This window comes from Manihot esculenta, chromosome 12 (assembly GCF_001659605.2).
Source record: "Manihot esculenta cultivar AM560-2 chromosome 12, M.esculenta_v8, whole genome shotgun sequence".
NCBI lineage: Eukaryota > Viridiplantae > Streptophyta > Magnoliopsida > Malpighiales > Euphorbiaceae > Manihot > Manihot esculenta.
In genome coordinates, this window is record NC_035172.2 from 768,581 (window position 1) to 792,082 (window position 23,502).

General features: G+C 41.7%; 3 protein-coding genes across 3 annotated transcripts; all 3 read left to right on the top strand.

Moving 5' to 3' along the window:
• Positions 1-14,130: 14,130 nt before the first annotated feature.
• LOC110628882 (exocyst complex component EXO70B1) lies at positions 14,131-16,564 on the top strand. Its single transcript, XM_021775706.2, has one exon. The coding sequence runs from the start codon at positions 14,472-14,474 to the stop codon at positions 16,428-16,430; it is 1,959 nt and encodes a 652-aa protein (XP_021631398.1). The 5' UTR covers positions 14,131-14,471; the 3' UTR covers positions 16,431-16,564.
• A 3,134-nt stretch (positions 16,565-19,698) lies between these two features.
• Positions 19,699-20,371, top strand: LOC110628837 (glutaredoxin-C1). The gene has a single exon (XM_021775653.2). It carries the CDS (start codon positions 19,744-19,746, stop codon positions 20,158-20,160), a length of 417 nt encoding a protein of 138 aa, XP_021631345.1. The 5' UTR covers positions 19,699-19,743; the 3' UTR covers positions 20,161-20,371.
• A 1,691-nt stretch (positions 20,372-22,062) lies between these two features.
• On the top strand, positions 22,063-23,419 carry LOC110627398 (leucine-rich repeat extensin-like protein 3). The gene is made up of 2 exons (XM_021773689.2): positions 22,063-22,388; positions 22,457-23,419. The coding sequence occupies exons 1-2, from the start codon at positions 22,226-22,228 to the stop codon at positions 23,281-23,283; spliced, it is 990 nt and encodes a 329-aa protein (XP_021629381.1). The 5' UTR covers positions 22,063-22,225; the 3' UTR covers positions 23,284-23,419.
• The last annotated feature ends 83 nt before the right edge of the window (positions 23,420-23,502 follow it).

Below are 23,502 nucleotides of genomic sequence, written 5' to 3' on the forward strand. Positions count from 1 at the left end.
CCATGGGTACTAGATTGGATTTTAGCACTGCCTTCCATCCACAGACAGATGGACAGTCAGAGAGGACCATCCAAACCATAAAAGATATGCTGAGAATGTGTGTGCTGGACTTTGGCGGTTCTTGGAGGCAGCATCTACCTTTGGTGGAGTTTGCCTACAATAACAGCCATCATGCTAGCATCGGGATGGCTCCATATGAAGCTTTATATGGAAGGAAGTGCAGATCACCTGTTTGCTGGGAGGAAGTTGGAGAAAAGGCCTTGGCAGGGCCTGAACTAGTAGAGATCACCAGCAGGGTGGTGCCCATGATCAGAGAGAGAATCAAGACAGCTGCAAGCAGACAGAAGAGTTATGCAGACATCCGCAGAAGGCTAGTAGAGTTTCAGGAGGGGGATCTGGTATTGCTTAAGGTGTCTCCAATGAAAGGAGTGGTTCGGTTCGGGAAGAAAGGTAAGCTGGCTCCGCGGTACATCGGACCCTTTGAAGTCTTGCAAAAGATTGGGAGTGTATCGTACAAGCTGGACTTACCTGCTTCAATGGAGAGAATCCATCCGGTTTTCCATGTTTCTATGTTGAGAAAATTCGTGTCAGATCCGGGCAAGGTTCTTAGTGAGCCTGATGTGGAGATCCAAGAGGATCTCACCTATGTTGAGCAGCCAGTACGGATCCTAGACACCCAGATCAGAAAGTTAAGAAATAAGGAAATCCCGATGGTGAAAGTCCTTTGGAACCACCACAATCTGGAAGAATGCACTTGGGAGACACGGGAGTCTATGCTCCGGCAATATCCCCACCTCTTTTAAGGTTAGTCTCTATGTGTTGTATGTATTTATGTTGATTGCTATGCATGTGCTAGTTGAGGAACATTCGGGGACGAATGTTCTTAAGGGGGGGAGAATGTAATACCCGGCTAGACTCCGGTATCGGAATTTCTACCGTCCGGTGGAAACTCGGATGTCGGAGACCTCTAGAAGGGTAGATTCATGTTTTTGTAAAATGTTTTCATGTTTTTAATGTTTTTAAGTATGATTTTAAATGAGTTTTTGCATGAAAATAGCATTGGAGGAAAACCCAGGTTCGGCCGCCGAAAGTCAAGTTCGGCCGCCGAACATGCATGCGTTTTGGAGGCACGTTAGGCCCCCGAAAGCATGAGTGAGGGAAGTCAAGGTTCGGCCGCCGAACCTCATGTTCGGCCGCCGAACATTTGCATGGATGCGGAGGCACATTCGGCCCCCGAAAGTGGCCTGGCCAGCCACCTATAAAAGGGTCCCTTAGCCGAAAATGGGCGAGCTTTTTCTCCCTATTTCGGCCAAGGTGAGCATTCCGCTATCCTTCCCCAATCTTGAGTTTTCCTTCCTTTTTTCCATGATCTTTACAAGTTTATAACTTTGTTTTTGAAGATTTAAGCTTTTGAAACAAGTTTTGGAGCTTTGGGAACTCAGGAGCTCATTTTCGTGGATCTCCAAGTTTAGGTCGTCTCCCTCTCGATCTTCAAGAGGTAAGAGCCGATCTTAAGCTCCTTATGAGTTTTAAATAAGTTTTATGCAAGATCTATGGGTAGAAATGCATGTTAGGTTATATGTTGAGTTATGGATATATATTGATGTTTTGAACAATGTGTGTTGTTTGTGTATGTTTGAAGTGTTGTAGATGGGGTATATGCATGTTTGAGGCCCCTAGGAACTTGTATGCATGCTTTGGTTGAAAAATATGCATGTTTGGAAGGTTTGGAGGCGAAATGTGCAAAGGGAGCCAAGTTTCTGCCCTTTGGCAGAAACCAGGTTCGGCAGCCGAAGGTACTTTCGGCCGCCGAACATGGCTGGGGAGGCAGGCCTTTCGGCTGCCGAAGTTGCCCCCGAAAAGAGACTTTCGTCTCTGTCTGGCACTTTCGGCCGCCGAAGGTGCCGCCGAACCTAGCTGAGTTTCGTCTCTGTCCAGGACTTTCGGCCGCCGAAGGTGCCGCCGAAAGTGCCCTGTTCAGCCATTTCATGCATGTTTTCTGTGATGTTTTCAGGATGTTTTAGGGGGGTTTTTGGGGAGTAGTTTATAGTTATGTTCAGGTATGTTTGGTCCCTCATTTGAGTCCACCTGTGTAGGTTCGGACCCGAGGAACCGAGGACCCCAGCAGTGAGTTCAGCTGCTTCGGTATTGTCAGAGTCAGCCAGAGGTGAGTAGGACTAACTCAATCTTTTAAAATTAAATGTTTTATCATGTTTCATGCATCATGATTATGCAGTAGGATGATTGCATTAGTATCACGAATATGTCGCATTGCATCTATTGTTGTTGATGTGGGTGAATGTAGGATGACCCAATTAGTCCAAGACAGGAAGACCAGGACCCCATGCTACGGCCTGGCACAGAGTAAGCAAGTCCAGGCCCCAGTCTACAGGCCTGGCACAGAGTAAGGTACGGTTATGGGACTCGAAGACCAGGAGCCCAGAGGAGGCCCTGGGAAAATGGTAAGTAATGTATGTTATGACAGGAAGACCAGGCCCCATTCTACAGGCCTGGCACAGAGTTAACTTGGACTATTTGGTGACGAGTTCACCCAACCCTTATGTGAATTGTTTGTGTTATGATGCATTTCATTTGAGCATAGTGTTAATGTGTTTTAATAGCTCTACTCACTGGGCTTTTAGCTCACCCCTCTCCCTTTTCCCCCAGGCTTTCAGGTACAGGATATAGTGCGGGAGTCCGGATAGAGTAAAGAAGTCTTGCATATGTAATAGCTAGCAATGGACATGATCAAATTGTAATGTAAAAGTACAGTATAGTTATGTAATGAGTTTTATGGATGTTAGTATGTGCTTGACCATAGATTGTTGTATCCCTTTTATACATGATCTTAGAGATTTTGTTGATGTTTATGTAAACCAACTCAACAGATGTATGTTACCCATTGAGGGCACAGATGAGATCCCACAGAGGGATCAAGGTTATGTTAATGTTTATGCACAGGTTGAGTTTGGTTGATGAGTATGCAAAGGAAAGTTTTAATTTTTATGCTTATTGTTGATCATGTATGGGATTATACAGGTTTACAGGTCTTATGTCAGGCTTGCTACGGGTCCCGGCGGCCTTATGTCGACCCGGATCCTAGCGCCGGTAGCGGTCCGATTTTCGGGTCGTTACAACTCCTTTCATTGGAGACACTTTCAACAATACCCAATTACCCTCTTGAAACTCCAACTGTTTTCTGCGAACGTCTGCATAACTTTTCTGTCTACTCTGAGCTGTTCTGATTCTCTCTCTGATTATGGGCACCATTCTACTGGTAATGTCTACTAACTCTGGCCCTGCAAGAGTCTTCTCTCCTACTTCTTCCCAGCAAACAGGGGATCTGCACTTCCTCCCATATAATGCTTCATAAGGAGCCATCCCAATGCTAGCATGATGACTGTTATTGTAGGCAAATTCCACCAAAGGTAGATGCTGCCTCCAAGAACCGCCAAAGTCTAACACACAAAGGCGAAGCATATCCTCTATGGTCTGGATGGTCCTTTCTGACTGTCCATCAGTCTGTGGGTGGAAAGCAGTACTAAAATCCAATCTCGTGCCCATTGCACTTTGCAGACTCTGCCAAAAGCGGGAGGTAAACTGAGGTCCTCTGTCTGAAACTATAGATACTGGAACTCCATGTAATCTCACTATCTCATCCAGATAGACCTGTGCCAACTTATCCACAGAATAGTTACTCCGTACTGGAAGAAAATGAGCAGATTTCGTGAGTCTGTCCACAATCACCCATATCGAGTCTATCCTGTTGGACGCTACTGGTAAACCCACTACAAAATCCATGGCTATGTTCTCCCATTTCCACTCTGGAATCGGTAATGGGTTAAGCATTCCGGCTGGTTTCTGATGCTCTAATTTCACCCTCTGACAAACCTCACAGGCTGTCACGAACTGCGCCACTTCCTTCTTCATGGCTGGCCACCAATAAACCCTTTTCAGATCCTGATACATCTTGGTAGCTCCTGGGTGAACACTATACCTCGCATTATGAGCTTCCCTCATAATGTCTTCCTTCACACTGCCCCGATCTGGTACACAAAGTCGACTCCCATAGCGAAGGATCCCTTTGCTGTCAAATCTGAACTCTACATTGTTGCCTGACTGAACAGTCCTGGCAATTTTCATCAACTCAGGGTCCTCATGCTGTCTCTGAGCTATCTGCTCCAGAAACACAGGTGTCACCCTCATCTGTGCTATCAACGCACCTGTACCAGATAACTCTAGCTGTAAACCCTCGTCAAAGAGCTTATAAAGCTCCATCACAACTGGTCTCCGCTCTGCTACTATATGGGATAAACTGCCTAGTGACTTCCGGCTTAGGGCGTCTGCAACAACATTCGCCTTACCCGGATGATACTGGATCTTACAATCATAATCACTGAGCACTTCGACCCATCTTCTTTGCCGCAAATTCAGCTCTCTCTGACTTAAGATGTACTGTAAACTCTTGTGATCAGTGAAGATCTCGCATTTAACCCCGTAGAGGTAATGCCGCCACATCTTAAGTGCAAAGATAACTGCTGCCATCTCGAGGTCATGGGTAGGGTAATTCAACTCGTGCTTCTTCAACTGTCTAGAAGCATAAGCGATTACTCTCTCACTCTGCATCAATACACAACCCAATCCCACTCGAGATGCATCGCAGAATACTGTGAAATCCTCATGACTGACAGGCAGAGCTAACACTGGTGCTGTTGTCAATCTCCTCTTGAGCTCCTCAAAGCTCTCTTCACACTGGTCTGACCAGATAACCTTCTGGTTCTTCTGAGTCAATTTGGTCATAGGAGCTGCTATCTTTGAGAAGTTCTGAACGAACCTCCTGTAGTAACCTGCCAGTCCCAGAAAACTTTTAATCTCAGTCACTGTCGTGGGTCTGGGCCAGTTAGCTACAGCCTCTATCTTCTTGGGGTCTACCTCAATACCCTCTGCTGATACTACATGTCCCAAGAAGGCAATGCTCCGTAACCAAAACTCACACTTTGAGAACTTGGCATATAAACCATGCTCTCTCAGTGTCTGCAACACTATCCTCAGATGCTGGGCATGCTCCTCTGCATCTCTGGAATACACTAAGATATCATCGATAAACACAATGACAAAGTGATCCAGAAACTCACTGAATACCCTGTTCATGAGATCCATAAATGCTGCAGGGGCGTTAGTCAACCCGAACGGCATCACTAAGAACTCATAATGCCCATATCTGGTCCGAAAAGCTGTCTTAGGCACATCTGCCTCTCTGACTCTCAACTGATGATACCCAGATCTCAGATCTATTTTCGAGAAACAACCTGCTCCAGCTAGCTGGTCAAATAGATCATCAATCCTAGGTAGAGGATACCTATTCTTGATAGTGACCTTGTTCAACTGTCTGTAGTCGATACAAAGTCTAAGGGATCTATCCTTCTTTCTAACAAAAAGCACTGGAGCACCCCAAGGTGAGGTACTAGGGCGGATGAAACCCTTATCTACCAAGTCCTGCAACTGTTCTTTCAACTCTAATAACTCAGCTGGCGCCATCCTGTAGGGAGGAATAGAGATAGGTCTGGTACCTGGCAGTAATTCAATTTCAAACCCTATCTCCCTATCAGGTGGTAGTCCTGGCAAATCGTCTGGGAACACATCGAGAAACTCTCGGACTACTGGTACTGTGGCTGGTTCCCTCACCTGACTGTCTAGCTCTCTCACATGAGCTAGAAACCCCTGACAACCCCTCCTAAGCAAACGACGAGCCTGAAGGGCTGAAATCATACCTCTGGGTGTACCTCTCTTGTCTCCTCTGAAGACACACTCTGACCCATCCTGGTCTCTGAGACTCACTAACTTCTCTCGACAGTCCAACGTAGCACCATATGCAGATAGCCAATCTATCCCTAGAATGACATCAAAATCTGTCAAGTCTAGAACCACAAGGTCAGCTGGAAGGCATCTACCCTCTATGAATACTGGACTGAAACGACAGACTGACACTGCCACTGATGGGTCACATCTAGGTCCACTGACCCAGAGAGGATACTCTAACTCAGAACTGATCAAACCCAATCGCTCTATGGCTCTCGAAGCAATAAAGGAATGAGAAGCACCGGGGTCCATCAAAGCATACACATCTGAACACCCAATGATGAGATTACCTGACACCACTGTGTTCGACGTGTTAGCCTCCTCCTGTGTCACTGTGAAAATCCGTGCTGGGGCTATCGGATTTCCACCTCGGGAACCTGCTGCTGAAGTAGAGGCTACCCCTCTCCCTCTACCTCTGCCACTAGTCTGAGGCATGACTGGAGCTGCTGGCCGAACAACTGGCTGTACCACACTGCCAGAACTCATCTGCTGGGATGGTGCAAAGGTCATCTGCGGACAATCCCGAGCAATATGCCCTTCCTGTCCACAGCGAAAACAAGCTGTAGATCCCAACCGACAAACTCCTCCATGTGGTTTTCCGCATCGTCTGCAGACTGGAGCTGTGCCAGAGCTTGAGCCATTACCTATTCCCAGACCTGACTTGACTTTACTCCAGAACCCTTTCCTTGTTCCTCTCGCTCTATCCCATCTCTTACTGCCTGTTGAACCTGAACTGGGGGCCTTAGAACCCGAAGCCTGTGCCTGTGACTGTTTCTGACTCTTAGCACTAGCTTCCATCTTCCTAGCTGCATCTATGATAGAGTGAAAACTCTCCTTTTCTGCTGGAAGGATCAAAGAAGAATACCTGGGATGAAGTCTCATGGTATATCTCCTTGCTTTCTTCTGATCAGTATCATAGGCCTGACCCACGTACTGAAGCAGATCTAAGAACTTATCTGTGAATTCATCAACACTCATCTCATCTGTTTGTCGCAACTGTTCAAACTCAATTATCTTCATCTCTCGGGAACTGTCAGGAAAAGCCCACCCTGCAAACTCATTAGCGAACTCTCCCCATGACATGCTGTCCATTCTAGGCTCCACATAATTCTTAAACCATTCTCTGGCTTTCCTGCATTTTAATGTGAAACCTGCCATCTCAATGGCTCTCCTATCATCTGCTCCCAATTCGCTGGTGATCATCCTAACTGCTCGGAGGTAGTCAAATGGATCATCTCCCGTGTTGTATTTAGGAGCATCCAATTTCAAATACTCCGTCATTTGGACTTTACCTCCAGATGAGCTAGGTTCAAGTCTGTCAACAACAGGGGCTACTGGTTCTGGTGGTAGTACTGGGTCATTTGGCTCTAGGTGTGCTGCACTTGGATGGGTAGGGGAAGATGGATACATAGGATATGGTGGATATGATGGGTAATAGTGAGGATATGGCATATATGGCATGTATGTAGGATATGGGTCAAATCGAGAGTACTCCGACATCCCCTCCATCGGATACTCTGGCTCCGAAAACAAGGATGGATAACCAAAACCTGAGGCCTGAGCACCTCCCTGCGACTCTCCCATACCTTCCTCAAAACTGCCTATACCCATGCTGTCATCTTCAGACTGATCAATCTCCATAGCTTCCCTCCTTTCCTCTGATCTTTCTCCCCTCACTGTTCCTCTTCTGCTCTCGTCGACAGACCTTCTAGGGTCTATTGACGTACCTTCCCTGCTAGATCTCTGAGACCTTGCCCTTGGCAATGCAGGAGGACGAGCAGCTGGTCTCTCATTCTCTGGTGGGACTCTAGTCAATCGAGCTGATCGACGAGTTCCTCGCATCTTTACTCTGGACACACAACATATAACATACCACTTTAGCACATAAACATCACATATCAAGCATACACAGACAATACTCATGGCATATCATAGCAGATAGGACTCAAGACCCTATCCTAGTGGACATGATTTCCTATTGTGCTTGACCACTGCTACCCTGTCTGAGCCCAACACTATCTCTCTATAGGTCCGATCATATGAACCTAGGGCTCTGATACCAATCTGTAACGACCCCAAAAAGGACCGTCACCGGCGCTAGGATTCAGGTCGGCTTAAGGCCGCCAGAACCCGTAGCAAGCCTGCTATACTCTCTGTGTACCTGTAAACCTCATACATGATCATACATTTGCAGTGAAAATAAAACTCTTTTCTGAACCAAGGCTTAACCTGTGCATGCACTATCTCTGTACTCTGTACTCATGTACTCTGTACTCTGTATCCCTGACTAGAGCTTGCTCTAGATGGGTTAATTCATACCTGTTAAGCCTGGTTTTCACATACAGGAAAACATATATACATATACAGATCATGTACAAATCATACATCACTAGGTCTAGCAACAACTATTACATCTCTTTAATATTACATGTCCACTCTAAGCTATTACAGATCTCTTTACTTTTCTTGTACTCTGCTGGACTGTCCCTGTACACTGTACACTGAACCTGCAAAACTGGGGTTAAGGGAGTGGGATGAGCTCTATAGCCCAGTGAGTAGAACAGTAAAACATCTCAGTAAAATATGATCTCATGGAATGCGCCATAACACAGACAAGCCACATCAAGAGTAAACCTGTCACCACATAGTCCCAGTAACTCTGTGCCAGGGCGTAGAATCGAGCACCTGGTCTTCCTGTCATATATGTATATGTGTATATAACACCTGTGAACTTACCATTGCCAGGGCGTAGTCAAAGGCTCCTGGACTTTGCTATATACCTACCAGGGCGTAGTCAAAGGCTCCTGGTCTTTGCTATACGTGCCAGGGCGTAGTCAAAGGCTCCTGGACTTCCTGTCTGAGACTATTGGATCCTTCAGCATTCACTCACATCACCAAATAACAATGCAATGCAACATAGTCGTGAATACTAATGCAATCAACCTATGGCATAAACATGATGCATGAGATATGCTAAAAACAGGTTGTGGTTCAATTAAAAGTCATAAGTTTAGTTCCACTCACCTCTGGCTACCTGGACTGACTGACTCTGCAGGTTTTAAATCTCTGGAGCAGTACTCACTGCTGCTCTCTCTGGTTCCTCTGGTCTGTAATACATAAAGATTCAAATGAGGGACCAAACGAACTTATCAATACCTCTAGTACACTCCCCAAGAATCCCCTGAAACTCACTTACCTAGCCATGCAAAGCATGCAAAAGAAAACTGGACAGGACACTTTCGGCGGCAGGTTCGGCGGCCGAATGTCCTCTCCAGAGACGAAACTCAAGCACCTTCGGCGGCCGAATCTCAAGCTTCGGCGGCCGAACCCTTTCGGGAGCAAGTTTCGGGGGCCAAAACATACTCCAGAGACGAAAGTCTCTAACCTTCGGCGGCACCTTCGGCGGCCGAAGTCCCCAAACAGAGCCGAACATGCAAAACTCACGGGGCAAGCTGTGGCAGCCTAAGCTACCATGCAAGAGGTTCGGCGGCCGAATGAACCTTCGGCTGCCGAACCTGAGTTCATCCAGAACTCAGCCCGACGGCAAACCAAGCTCCTCCTTCTCTTCAACATCTCCACACATGCATACTCAACTCCTCAACACGCATATACATATAAGTATATGGTCACTGGGGTCCAAAACTAGCTACTAACCCCAAACAACAAATCAAACATAACACAGAAACATATATTCATGCATATATCCGCAAACCTCCTATTGAAAACCTAACCATGCATCTCTCTCTTCACAACTCCCATAAAACCTTCAGAAAATATATAAAAACATAGGCAACACATCACTTACCTCCTGGTGAGTGATCTCAACAAAGGAAAACGGATCAACTCTCTTCCCCCTCACTAACCTCTCAAAAGCGTAACGTTTTACTTCAAAACCTTCACAATTTGGTAAATGAGCAAACTCCTGCATGAGCTGCTCAAAATACTTACAGATAAGTCATAGAAGACGTGGTCATTCCATGGCAAGAATCTGAGGCCAACACTTGTCAAAACTAACATGACTCAGCTCACTAGCCAACTCATCGTCGGCTGCCCAATCACAGGCAAGACCATGCAACATTCGGAGGCCGAACTTCCCTTCGGAAGCCAAACACTTTCGGCGGCCGAACTTACTTTCGGCGGCCGAACTTGGCTCACCTGCCTTAGGTCATTTCAACTCAAAACTCACTTCCCTTAACCTTAAAACATCTCATCAAACACATAATAGCACTTAAGAACATATAACACACTTTGACATCCTGGATTCCACCGGTAAACAGGAATGCCGACGCCGGACTCTAGCCGGGTATTACAGTACCTGTAAAGTTATAGGAGGAGTGTAGGAGTAGTAGAGTGCTTGGTAGACAGGGGTTTTATCTGACTCAGTACCTCACCCTGGAACGCTCCAGAGTTGTGAGGGAAAGGAAGGATGGATCCTTGAACCCTTGTAGCGACTGTCAGCAGTTATGCAGGGTTACTACTGGGAGTAGGTAACCTCTACCTTGGATTGATGATCTACGGGATCAGCTAGCAAGAGTCGGTTGTTTTCCTAGATCTGAGATTCAGTTTTAGGTTGTGAAGCTTAGAGAAGAGATTAGTGGCAGAGTAGAGAGTAAGAGTATAGCAGAGAAGAGTAAGGGTAGAATAGAAAGCAGAAGAGAAGAGCAAGATCAGTGAAGGAAGAAGAAGAGAAGGATCAGAGTAGCGCAGCAGAAGCTTGTGGCGTTCAAGCGCAAGTTTGAGGTTTTGTTTGTTTGTTTGTGTTTTTGTTTGAACATTCGGGGACGAATGTTCTGTAAGGGGGGAAGAATGTAAGACCCCGCTCGTTCAGACATCGGAATTCCTACCGTCCGGTGGAATCTCGGGTGTCGGATCCTCTTTGGGGGGTAGAGCAAGGGTAAAGGAAAGGTTTTCTAAAATGTTTTTCAGTGTTTTATGGTTTTAAATAGAAAAGAGTTGAGTTTTTGAAGAGAAAGGCCAAGGAGGGAAAATCAGAGGTTCGGCTGCCGAAGGTTAAGTTCGGCCGCCGAACATGTGAAGGCTTCGGGAGCGCCTTTGGCCTCCGAAAGTCTTGTGGGAGCAAGCCAAGGTTCGGCCGCCGAAAGTGAGGTTCGGCCGCCGAACATGCATGAGTTTAGGGGGCACGTTAGGCTGCCGAAGGTTGATGACCAGGCCACCTATAAAGAGCCCTCAGATCGGAAATGGGCGAGTTTTCTCCCCATTCTCGAACTCAGGTGAGTTTCTGCCCTCCCTTGGTTGCTTGTGTGTCTTCTCTTCAAAATCCCTCAAGTTTTCATAAGATCTACCCTTGGTTTGAAGTTTTGAAGCTAAAATAGAAGTTTTGGGAGCTTGGAGCTTTTGGAGCTTGGATTCTCCACACCTCAAGCTTTGGGTCGCACCAATCCTCAATCTTGAAGAGGTAAGTGTAGATCCTTGTTTTCCTTGAGTTTTAATAAAGTTTTAAGTAAGTTTTGTGGAGGTTTTATGGTTGAGTATGGGTAGATATGCATGTTTAGGTTTATGTGGGTTTTATGCCCAATGTATGTTATGTGATGATGTGTTGAGGAGTTTGAGTTAGTTTCCTTGCTTCCTATGCTTGTGGGAGTGTGTATGCATGCTTGGGAGAGAGTATGTGAGGTTTGGGGATGTTTTGTGAGGTTTGGAAGGCTGATGTGCACGAAGGCTGAGTTCTGGATGAACTCAGGTTCGGCCGCCGAAGGTGGTTTCGGCCGCCGAACGTGCCTGAGGATGCATAGGTTTGGCCGCCTAACCTTACCCCCGAAAGTTGAGTTTTGGCTTGAAAGCAGACTTTCGGCCGCCGAAGGCAATGTTCGGCAGCCGAAAGTGCCTGACTTTCGTTTCTGGAGAGAGGGTTCGGCCGCCGAAGGTGCCGCCGAACCTACCCGAGTTTCGTCTCTGGAGGAGACTTTCGGCCGCCGAAGGTGCCGCCGAAAGTGCCTGTCCAGCCTTTTCATGGCTGTTTTCTATGCATGTTTCAGTGATGTTTAGAGGGGTTTTTGGGGAGTTTCTTATGAGTTGTTAAAATGTGTCTGGTACCTCATGTGAGTCCATCTGTGTAGGATCGGACCTGAGACATCGAGGTGTCTAGCTTCAGTGCTAGTTGGCCAGTAGAGTTAGCTGAGCAGTGACTCCAGGTGAGTAGAACTAAAACTTAATCTTTTATTTTAAGAAAATCTAATGCCTAAAGCATACTCATACATCATGTTATGTAATAGGATGTTTGCACTAGTTCACCATGCCCATGCACCATGTTTATATGTGATAGGATGATTGCATTAGTTTCACGAAGGTGACGCATTGCATAATTTGCTGTGTATATGATGAGATGGGTGGACCAAGGCGACCTCAATAGCCCGCAAGTCTGTCAATGAGTCTTTGTCAATCGGGCGAGTACATGTAGGAAAGCCCATGAGAGCTTCTTCGGGGCCAAGTTTTGACAGAGGGAACGTTGGGGTCATGTCTAACCCTGAGGGGAAGGACGTTTCGTGAACCCTCTAAAATCACCCGCAAGAGGAAGAGATTTGCTAGCGTGAACTCAAGCGGGAGTGAGATGTTTGTTGTGATACAATTGTGATATGACGCATTTCATGAATGCATGAATAAGAAGAATAATTGAATTGAATAAAATGTCTTTATAATAAAATACATAAAAAGGGTGGAACATTAAAATGAATAATAATATACCTAAAAATGGAGGAACTAAATCAAATGTTTTTCTCTGTTTCTACTCACTGGGCTCTTGTAGCTCACCCCATTCCCTTAACCCCAGTTTTGCAGGGCCAGAGTAAGTAAGCCAGAGTAAGTCAGAAGAACTATGGGATAGAAGAGGTTCAAGCATGGGTTGCCATGTTTGGTTGTAATAGCTTAGCTTGTTTTGTTTATGTTTATGTATAAGGAGAGATGCTTATTGTATATGTTTATGGAGATAGTATGTAATGTAAGTTGTAAAGAGACGATATGTTATGTAATGCTATGAATGCTTTGTATGCTTGTATAGTTTAGTTGTGGACATGATGATGATGATGATGATGATGATGATGATGATGATGTATGAACATGTTGTGAGCATATGAATGAGTAGAAAGAGAAATGTATAAAGAGATAGAGCCAAGTTAAGAAAAATATGTGAGATGTATAGTATAGAGTTGTGCTTTGCCTAGAGTGTTGGTTAATCCCGTAGTTGTGCATGATCAATATATATATATATACGTTTTCGGAATGGCCGTGAGGGAAGAAAGGGTTCCAATCCCTTGACCCAAAGCGGATATGTTTTTACAGTTAGCTTGATGACCCTGTGAGGTTCTATGTTTTCATGCATAGGTCAAGCTGAGGTAAGAAAAAGTTTTAAAAGTTTTATGAAAATGCTGATCGTGTACGGGATTATACCTAGAGTTCAGGATGTTTAGCAGGCTTGCTACGGGTTCCGGCGGCCTTAAGCCGATCTGAATCCTAGCGCCGAGCAGGTCGGGCCGTTACTAGAGGGGTACCGGTTTCCAGGCTGTTACAGTTAAGGTTACTTTCTTGGTGGTTTGCCATCGTGGATCTCAGTGGGTTTTGAAAGTGAAAACTCCGGTGATGAAAAGATCTCCTTCGTTTCCCACAGACGGCGCCAATTGATAATCTGAGATCCAATAGAATAGGGTTTTATAAGGGTTCTGGTATTGAAAAATAAACTTAAACTTTCTGGGGAGGGAGTTCCCCTTTTATCCATTTTGCTATGCTTGCTGGTGACGTGTAAAGGCCTCTCCATGATTGGGACACGCGTCTCTGACATACAGATTCGGGAGTACGAGGTTATCAGCAGCCTGCTCCATGCGTAACGGCCTCTGATTCTCCTCGTGCGTACGCTCGAGCGGATCTGCTAGGCTGTCTTAGTATGGCTCTGGATACTGGGCTGGGCCGAGAGTCGGGCCGGACGCTGAGCCTGAGAGGAGAGGGCCTGCTGGTCGCGGACTGGGCCGATCTGAGTGAAGAAGCTTGGTTGAGCCCGGCCTTGAAGGTTGAATGAGCCAGGCTTGTTGTGCATATCAGATGCGTGAGCCTCTACGTTATGAGCCTTTGGCTGTGGTCAAGCCCCTGATCCGGGGTGAAGAAATCCAGCGGTCATCACTAAGTATTACTAATTTTAGTATGATTATTAAATTTTTGAATAAATTTAGAATTATTATTCTTCTTTACACTAAATATAAATATTTATAATTTATAAAATGTCCTCTGCCCAAAATAAGATAAGGTGCTAAAATTTAACTATAATCAAACGTTGACAAATTTCTTACTCTATAAACAAATAATTATTTTCAAAAATCTTCATGATATCGAAAGGAGGCAAAAATCTTCATGGGGCAGCACCACCTTCTCCAATGGGTCAACGGCCAATGAGCCATGTCCACGTGGCCCTATACTTAACGGTCAACATCTCCGCTTACACGTCCTTCCCACTTTCCTTTCCTCCCTCCCTCTCCTCCAAACAAATTTTAGCAACAATCTCAACATGATCAATCTTTCCTCTATGATTCTTCAACTCTCTTCCTTTCTTTCTGCATTTCAATAAGCTTCCTGTTAAATTCACATGAAGGGAAATCTTTCAAAACCTTATGGATCGTAAACCTCCTGAGAAATCCGTTAGTTTTTCAAGAAACGCCGATGGTTTTGCAGGTCGTGAACAAGACCCTGCAATGGAGGCTAATAAGCCTGAGGAGGCTTCCCCTGTTCCTGAATCAGCACTCCCTCAGGTCCTCGAAGATGTTGATAGATTTATTGACACTTTGTCAAAGATAAAAGATAAGTCTTTATTGAAATCTAATCCTTCTGAGATTCCAGTCTGTGTGGAATTGTTGTTCAAATTATCTGAGACAAAGATTGCCAACTACGATTCCAACAGGTTTGGCCAAAATCAACAAGACGATGATTCATTCTTTGAGTGTTTAACTCGCATTTCCAGGTTGACAAATTTATTCAGCGAATTTACTTCCAATCCAATAATAGTTGATCCCTTCAATAGATCGAGCAATCTCTTGCATCTGTCCATTGCTTTGTTGGACAGCGAGTTCAGAACAATTCTAGAGAGTTGCATTCGCATTCCCATCCAAAATATTTCAGATTCTAAGACCCCAAAAGCTTCAAAGCAACAATCTTTTGGTCCCAATCATCAGGATCCTGATCGAACCGAACCAGAACCAACCGAAGACGAGCAATTTCCTGCTTATTCCCAAGAATCAATCTCCAACATGAACAAAATCGCCACTGCGATGATCTCATGGGGTTACGAGAAAGAGTGTTGTGTGGCTTATAACATGGTAAGGAGAAATGTATTCAACGTCGAATTAGATAAACTTGGATTCATCAATACAAACGTCGAAGATGTGCAGAAGATGCAATGGGAAACCCTGGAAGGAGAAATCGTTGCATGGACTGATATTCTTACGCATTGTTACTCAGTTCTCTTCGCTGCCGAGCTGAAGCTTTGCAACGTAGTGTTTTCAGGTTACCCATCCGTCTCCCAGAGATTGTTCAGCGAGCTTGCGTTGGTGGTGACTGTAAGGTTTCTCAATTTCGCTGAAGCTGTTGCCTTGACAAAACGATCGGCGGAGAAACTATTCAAGTTCTTGGACATGTACGAGGCCTTGAGGGATGTGATTCCTGCCAACGATAATACTTATTCCAAGGAAATAAAATCCCAATTATGTACTGCGAAAAGCCTGCTCGGAGAAGCAGCAGCCAGCATTTTCTGTGATCTAGAGAATTCAATAAGGAGAGACCATAGCAGAACTCCAGTTCCAAGCGGTGCAGTTCATCCCTTGACTCGTTACACCATGAATTATCTGAAATACGCCTGTGAGTATCAAAACACATTGGAACAAATCTTCCAACAGCGGATGAAGAATGTAGGAGATGCCGGCGGAAAGAACAGGCAGTGGGATGCAGAGATCACAGAAGGCGCCAATGAAGATGGCACCCCAAAAACGTCGCCATTTTCGGTGCAGCTAAATGGGATAATGGATTTGTTGGATGATAATCTGGAAATGAAATCAAAACTCTACAGAGATCCTGCATTGCGCTACGTGTTCTTGATGAACAATGGAAGATATATACTGCAAAAGATCAAAGGATCAACTGAGATTAATGACACAATGGGGGCGACATGGTGTCGAAAGCGATCCACAGATCTGAGACAATACCATAAGGGATATACAAGAGAAACTTGGGGCAAATTATTGCAGTGTCTGAACCATGAAGGGTTGCTGGTGAACGGGAAGGCGGTGAAGCCTGTATTGAAGGAGAGGTTCAAGATGTTTAACTCCATGTTTGATGAGATATATAAGACACAGAGCACATGGGTGGTGAGCGATGAGCAGCTTCAGTCTGAGCTTCGAGTTTCGGTGTCAGCGGTGGTTATTCCGGCTTACAGGTCATTTCTGGGGCGGTTCCAGCAATACTTGTCTGCGGGTAGACAAACGGAGAAGTATATCAAATTCCAAGCGGAAGATCTTGAGAATTTGATTGAACAATTGTTTGATGGAAACCCAAATTCCATGAGCAAAAGGAGAGCATAACAATCGTTCATGAAAACGAATTTGGAAGAACAGAAAAAGAATCCCTAGATTTTTTTTTTCTCAATCTGTTCATTGAGGTGTTATATTTATCTGAACAATGTTTCAATGTGAAGTTATTTGATTTTTTTGTTTGTAAAATCTCAAGATATTATACTTTTTCCTTGTATCTTTTTTGTAGATCAATACAATGTTGTTATGTCCTTCAAATGTCTTATGGTATGAATTTTTTCCCCAGAAGGCATATTTCATTACACAAGGGATCTAACCATAAATCAATCTAGAGCCCAAGAAAATACCAACCCTATCTTCAAACATCAATCATTGAATGAGAACCAGGTTTATCCGCCAGAAATATTAAAATTTAATTTGTTTGGTAAATAATTTTTCACAATTTTTTTGGGAAAGTTCTCACTTTTTGTAACATATGGAAAGTAAATAAATAAATCTAGCTTAATTTTATGTCTAATGGTAATTATCTCTAATTCAACGAATAAAAACAATTTTTTTTATAAAAAAAAAACATAACAATGGTAGCAATGTTAAGCATATACGACAAAAACCATGTCCAATGAAAACCTCAAAGGTCAACTGGTACATTTAAAAATAGAGAAGCGGAGGAAATAAAAAAGCTAAGGGGAACAGCTGAAAAGCCAGAAAAAAGGTAAAACTAATGCAGAGCTTGGTCTACTCAATTCGGATGCAGGTAATAGATGGACGGGTGCTTCCTGGCTGAGTCCAGGTTCTCCAAAACCCTGATCTTTCGCCGGTATTCGGCGCAACCGTACTCCAGCAGCAGCGCCGCCTGGATTATATGCATGGCTGCAGGCCACGCCTAGCTTATTTCTTCTTTTTTTTTTTTTGGGTCTTTGGTCTCTGTGTTTTGTCTGTGCTTTAGGTGAACATGGCACCAGAGAATACCCAATGCATTAACTGCAAACTATAAATAAGAGACCCCTCCCTTTCCTATTGTGGCTATTACTTAGCTTTTTGTATTATATTACGTGATCTGCTAAGCTACAAATTCACCAACCACACTGTTCCAACTGGACTCTCTTGTACTATGATCCTTTCTTTGTTTCCTTGGTAATCACAGAACCAAAGTTCTGCTATCAGATTTACTATCTCTTTATCCAGAAAATGTATAATAAAAATCTATATTTAGCCATTGCTTTTGATCAAATTTTACTGTAGAAATGATTATTGAAGCATATTTTATTCGCTGTAAAATAACATTTAGGGCCTGTTTTAGCATTGATATTGAAGCTGTTATTAAGAAAATTATTCTTTAAAAAGAAAACATTAGTTAGAAAATAATAAAATGTATAATTTGTCTTAACCTTCTTTTTTTAGAAGCATTTAAACTTAAGAATTAATTATTCATTTTTAATTCCAAACAGGCTGTTAATGGCAATATTCACTTAAAATTTGCGGTGATTGAATAATCTAACCTTTGGTTAAATTCTCTTGTCTGTTTAAGATTGATTTAGTAAGAAATGGGAGCCAATGTTCAAGAGAAAATTTATGCTTTAGGGGTGTGTTCTATAGGCTGATCATTTTGGGATTTTATGTAGGTTGTGAAGTATGTGGGAGTAAAATTTATATAGGATTAAAAATTTTATTAAAATTATTATTATTTTGACAATAGTCAAATTTTGTTCTTTAGTCTACTGTGTGTTTTTATCTCTTATCAAAAAAATATAGGAATAAGAAACCCTTGAGGTGAGACTTTTAAAACCATGGGAGTTGCCAACTATCCACTAGATGAGTTTGCAAGAGTTTGATTCCCTTCTCTCTCTCAAAAAAAAAAAAAAAAAAAAAAGAAAATTCCCACCATAAAAATCTTTGCAAAACTCGCCAACCAATCTACGCTAACATTCAATGTTTAAGATTGAATTTTGAATAATTTAAGTCCATACTATTGTTATATTCTATTAATTAACATTGAAACTTAAACAGAGATATATAGACAATATCTGTCTATTCATCCAAATTAATAAAATTAATAAATTATTTTAATTTTAAAATAATTTATATAAAATACACTTTAAATGATTATATTTTTTTAATATATTAATATTAAATAACTTAAAAGACGAGTAACTCATATATGAAAAATAAAAATTAACATTTCTTTAAATTTCTTAAAGTGAATGATAGATTGAGACAAAAAAAAAATTTCTTAAATGACATTTATTATGGTACAGAGACAGATGACATGTAAAGCACCATTAAAAACAGGTTTAGATAGGTTAGTTCAAAGCTTAATGGGAGATATAGAGTGCATGTCCTTCTCCATCCAACCCATTGTATTAGGAAAATCTAAGTGTTTTTTTTTTTTTTTGCACGAGGTTTAGATCAAGCTGTGGGCTTCTTTTTCTTTTTCTTTTTCTTTTTCCTTTTCCTTTTCATCATATGTTATATTTCAAAGTGGAAATCCAAGCCCTACAAAATTAACACATTGTCCTTGTACCCATAACAGACAATGCATGAACACAAAAAGTTTACATTGCTAGTTGAGTATGATTATACATCATCACATCGATCACTCCTTGTAGTTTAAGTAATTTCAAAGACTGAATGCTTTAGTGGATGAAACAACAAAAACCCACATCTTCTCCACATTCTTCATAATAATTTTCATTGGATTTTGTAAAGATGAATTAATTACTTTTTCTTTGACCACTGTTTTATGTTTTCAAGAATCGCATGCTGCTTATTTCATGGAATTCTTGAATTTAGAGAGATGTTTTTCTTGTTAATGATGATGATAATGGTCACGTCACAAAACAAAAGCAACCCCATTTTTAAAATCCGACAACAAGGACCAAGGCAGCCGTCTATATACTCTCTTGTCCTTTCTACGTCGTAGCTTCAACAAAAGCCTGTAACCATGTCTCTCTCACATGACACATCCTTTCTCTTTTCAGCTTCAGCAAGAAAGCAAGCTCCAAGTGAAAACTTAGCCTCATTGATTCTTCCTGAACCGAGTTCTCCAGTTAATGGGGCCTCTCTAAACTCTCTATTATTACTCGACAATCAACTTGTAGCCGCCTTCTATACCTGACACTTCTGCTTCAAACCATTACTATAAGTGTACACATGATGTCCTCTCACGACAGACAACAATCCTTTTAAAGCAAAAACCATAAGATACTCAACGCATGCGCTGCGACAACAACAGACAAACTCATTATTATTACCATTATACCCTCCTCCACCACTATATATAAACCCCATAACCTACTCCTCCTTTGATCACCAACTCATCATATCTGAATCTTTTTCCAGAGTTAGAAAAGAAAATTTCTTCAATATGCAGTATCAGTACAAGTATCAGCACCAGCAGCAGGGTGCAGAGTCGTCTTCATGGGGTTACTATGTACCGGCGGCGAGAGGGATGGTGGGTTCAGACCCATTGGAGAGAGTTGTGAGGCTGGCTTCTGAAAGTGCAGTGGTGATATTTAGTATCAGTAGCTGCTGCATGTGCCATGCGGTGAAGAGATTGTTCTGTGGCATGGGTGTGAACCCTACTGTGTATGAGCTAGACCAGGACCCAAGAGGGAAGGAGATTGAGAGGGCATTGATGAGGCTGCTTGGGAATTATTCAAGTGCAGTTCCTGTTGTTTTCATTGGTGGGAAGCTCATTGGTGCTATGGACAGAGTTATGGCTTCACACATCAATGGAACCCTCGTCCCTCTTCTCAAGGAAGCTGGAGCTCTTTGGCTTTGATCCTCTCTCTTTCTTCGAAAGTTGCAGAAAGAGGAATTTATTTATGATATATCTAACTCTTTCTTTATTTTTCCTTTTTTTTAAAAAAAAAAATTTTGGAAAAAAACGACATTAATTATGAAGCTTCTAACCTCGGTAATGGATGTTTCATTAAGTTTATGTAATTGATCGTTTCTGCTTTGTAAACTCCTTCTGCATGAGAAATTATAACTATTTATGGATTTAATTAGCGTAAATTAATCATTTTTTTCTAAGTTAATATATAAAAATTAAATTAAATTAGTTGAAAAGGGTAGACAAATGAATTTTCCTTAATTTTAAAAAGTGCACATGGAATGTCTTAATTAATTAAATTTTTTAATTTTGATTAGAAGTCAAATTAATTCGAAATTCAATTATGGAATATGGAGTGAGAGATATGATGTGGTCCCGTTGACCAGATAAAGTAGAAAACGATTTAGCGCCACGTCGGCCGTACGTCACCACTAAGATCGATGTTACTTTACCTTAATTAAATTTGGCCTTCCAATAATTGAAGGTTTAAGGAGCTAATTAAAATAAGTGTACACAAAAATAAATGTATAGTTATTTTCATAAAAGTTAAGAAAATAGAGTTTTTTTTAATTCAAAAAAATAAAGTTAAAATATTGAATTTATATTTTTTTCTTATATATCCGTCCCTCATATTACTTTGTTAATAGATTATTCTAACAATCAATAAATTTTTAGTTTTTAATATATTAAATATGAATAAAATAGAAAGTAAATAAAAAATTACTATTTTAAAAAAGAAAAATGGTATATAATTTATGATGGATCAAAAATGAAAGTGAATTTTGTAAAACGATAGATGTATTTTTTTTAACTAAAATTTTAATTTTAGTTCAATTTTATTAAAAATTAAATTAAAATTATTAAAGTCATAAAAATTTTGAAATAAAATATTTTCAAATAATTTCTAACATTATATTTCAAAAACAGTTTTTTTTCCCTGAAAAATCTGAGGCCCAATTTTGCATTATTGGGAATATGAAGAAGATATAAAAGCATTGGACTTTCTATTCCATCTGCTGTCTTTCTTTACGCTGAGGCCAGAGTGAAATGGGATAGTCAACAAGGCTGAAGAAGAGAAAATGTCTTTCATGAAAAATTATAAATAGAAAATCCTGATTGGTACAATAATTTATTTTTATCTTGATATGTGCATTGGAAAAAAAAAAAAAGACAATGTGAGTTTATTTTTATCTTTTTCTCCCGAATTAATTTTTTTTATGTTAAGTATTATGATATTATTGAATTGTTAGTCTTTCACTTTGCATTTTGTGTCTAGAAAACAATTCTTAATGGAAATTATTCTATTGTTTCTCCATTCATGATTTAGTGATTTGGAATTGAGAGCATTCAGATTCTATTTTTCAAGCAAATTTTTAGAAACCCAAGAATTGCTTTTGAGTTTTGACTCAGATGATGAACAAACAAAAAAATGTTGGGTATGGGAACAATGTATGATAAAGAATAGCATTGCGAGTGTCATGTAGTAGCCATAACCCCTAAATTGCTGAAAATGTAGCCCACATGTTTGATGGAATACCCAATCAATAATGGGCCATAAAGCAAGCAGGCAAGCAAGCAAACCAGCCATCAAAATTCAAATCTACAGAACATCAAGCAATTCCAATCCTCCCATCCACCACCTATATTGTCCTTTTCATCCCTCAAGACAAAAAATTATATAAAGCCTCCAAATCAATTCCACCACTACTTGTCAATCCTCTACAGAGTTGCATGCCCCTTTTTCTCACAAACTTCCAAAAGGGTTCTTCACATGTCTTTGTTTGTAGTGAATAATAAAGCATTTCTCTGCTCCCTGATTGCAGTTGGTCCTAATACCGACTACTCACGGGCTCATTATATGCTCAATTCAAGATCTATTTTCTAATATAATATTATAATCTTAACATCTGCACTTGTAAAGAGTAGTACCACCAAGTAATCAAGTACCAAAACAGAACTACAGATGATGCTTTTGTAGAAGCTTCTCCCTACTTCGCCTGTGTCTGCTTCCATGACTCCAATCATTCTTCTTCTTCTTGCAACTTTTGTTGCTCACCCATTTTCTCTCCTTGCTCAACCAGCAAATCCCATCTCAAGAATCAGTGTTGTTGGTGTTGTTTATTGTGATAGTTGCTCTACTAATTCTTTCTCTAGACACAGCTACTTCTTGCCAGGTAAACAACTCTTCCTCCTTGTTGTTGTTCAATTTCAATTCTCTAAATACTAATAATATTGATTTCAGGTGTTGATGTTCATATACAATGCACATTCAAAGCAAATGCACCTAAAACAGCAGAGCAGATAAACTTTTCGGTTAATCGAACAACGGATAGATATGGGATATACAATCTGGAAATACCAAAAATTGAAGGAGTTGATTGTGTGGATGGTTCAGCAATCCAATCTTTATGCCAGGCAAGTTTAATAAAGAGTTCATCTTCAGCCTGTAATGTTCCTGGATTAAAGACTACAACTAATGAGATATCTGTCAAGTCGAAGCAAGATACTCACTGCATTTACAGCTTGAATGCATTGAGTTACAAGCCAGCCAAAAGAAATGATACCTTGTGTGGAAATCGCAAACAGGGAACTGAGTTGCCAAGTTCCTTAAATTCTTCAAAGTTTTTTCTCCCTTACTTTCCTCCATATGGTTTCCCTTGGCCTACTTTGCCTCCATTACCTTTCCCTCCTTTACCACCATATCCAACACTACCTTTCCCTCCCTTGCCACCATATCCAACACTACCCTTTCCTCCCTTGCCACCACTTCCTTCTTTGCCCTTTCCATTCCCTCCTCTGCCACCCATTCCACCAACTCCTCCTCTTTTCCAGCCACCTCCTCCACCAGCTTTTAACCTGGGAGATCCAAGAACTTGGATACCTCATATTCCTTCATTTTCACCTCCTCCGCCACCTGCTTTTAATCTAGGAGACCCCAGAACCTGGATACCTCATATTCCTTCATTTTCACCTCCTCCACCACCTGCTGTTAATTTAAGAGACCCCAGAACTTGGATACCTTATCTCCCTCCATCCCCTCCCAATTGGCCTCGGAATCAAAATCCATAAATAGATTGCCCCATCTATCATTTCAAAACGATTTATGTTTAATATGTGATAGTTCATAATTACATGAGCTTGTGTATGTGATGAAAAACAGAAAAATATAGAAATATAAATGTCTTCCCTTAATAAGATCATTAAAGCTATTATTTAGTCTTTTCTGAAAGGAAATACATTATGTGAAGATCAAAATTGCTAGAGAGTTGCTATTAACACAAACTTTAA

Bases quoted from the DNA above. Each gene is read 5' to 3' on its own strand.
- LOC110628882 (XM_021775706.2), top strand. From the start codon at position 14,472: ATGGATCGTAAACCTCCTGAGAAATCCGTTAGTTTTTCAAGAAACGCC.
- LOC110628837 (XM_021775653.2), top strand. From the start codon at position 19,744: ATGCAGTATCAGTACAAGTATCAGCACCAGCAGCAGGGTGCAGAGTCG.
- LOC110627398 (XM_021773689.2), top strand. From the start codon at position 22,226: ATGACTCCAATCATTCTTCTTCTTCTTGCAACTTTTGTTGCTCACCCA. The intron at 22,389-22,456 runs GTAAACAACTCT...TATTGATTTCAG, and splicing joins ACACAGCTACTTCTTGCCAG to GTGTTGATGTTCATATACAA.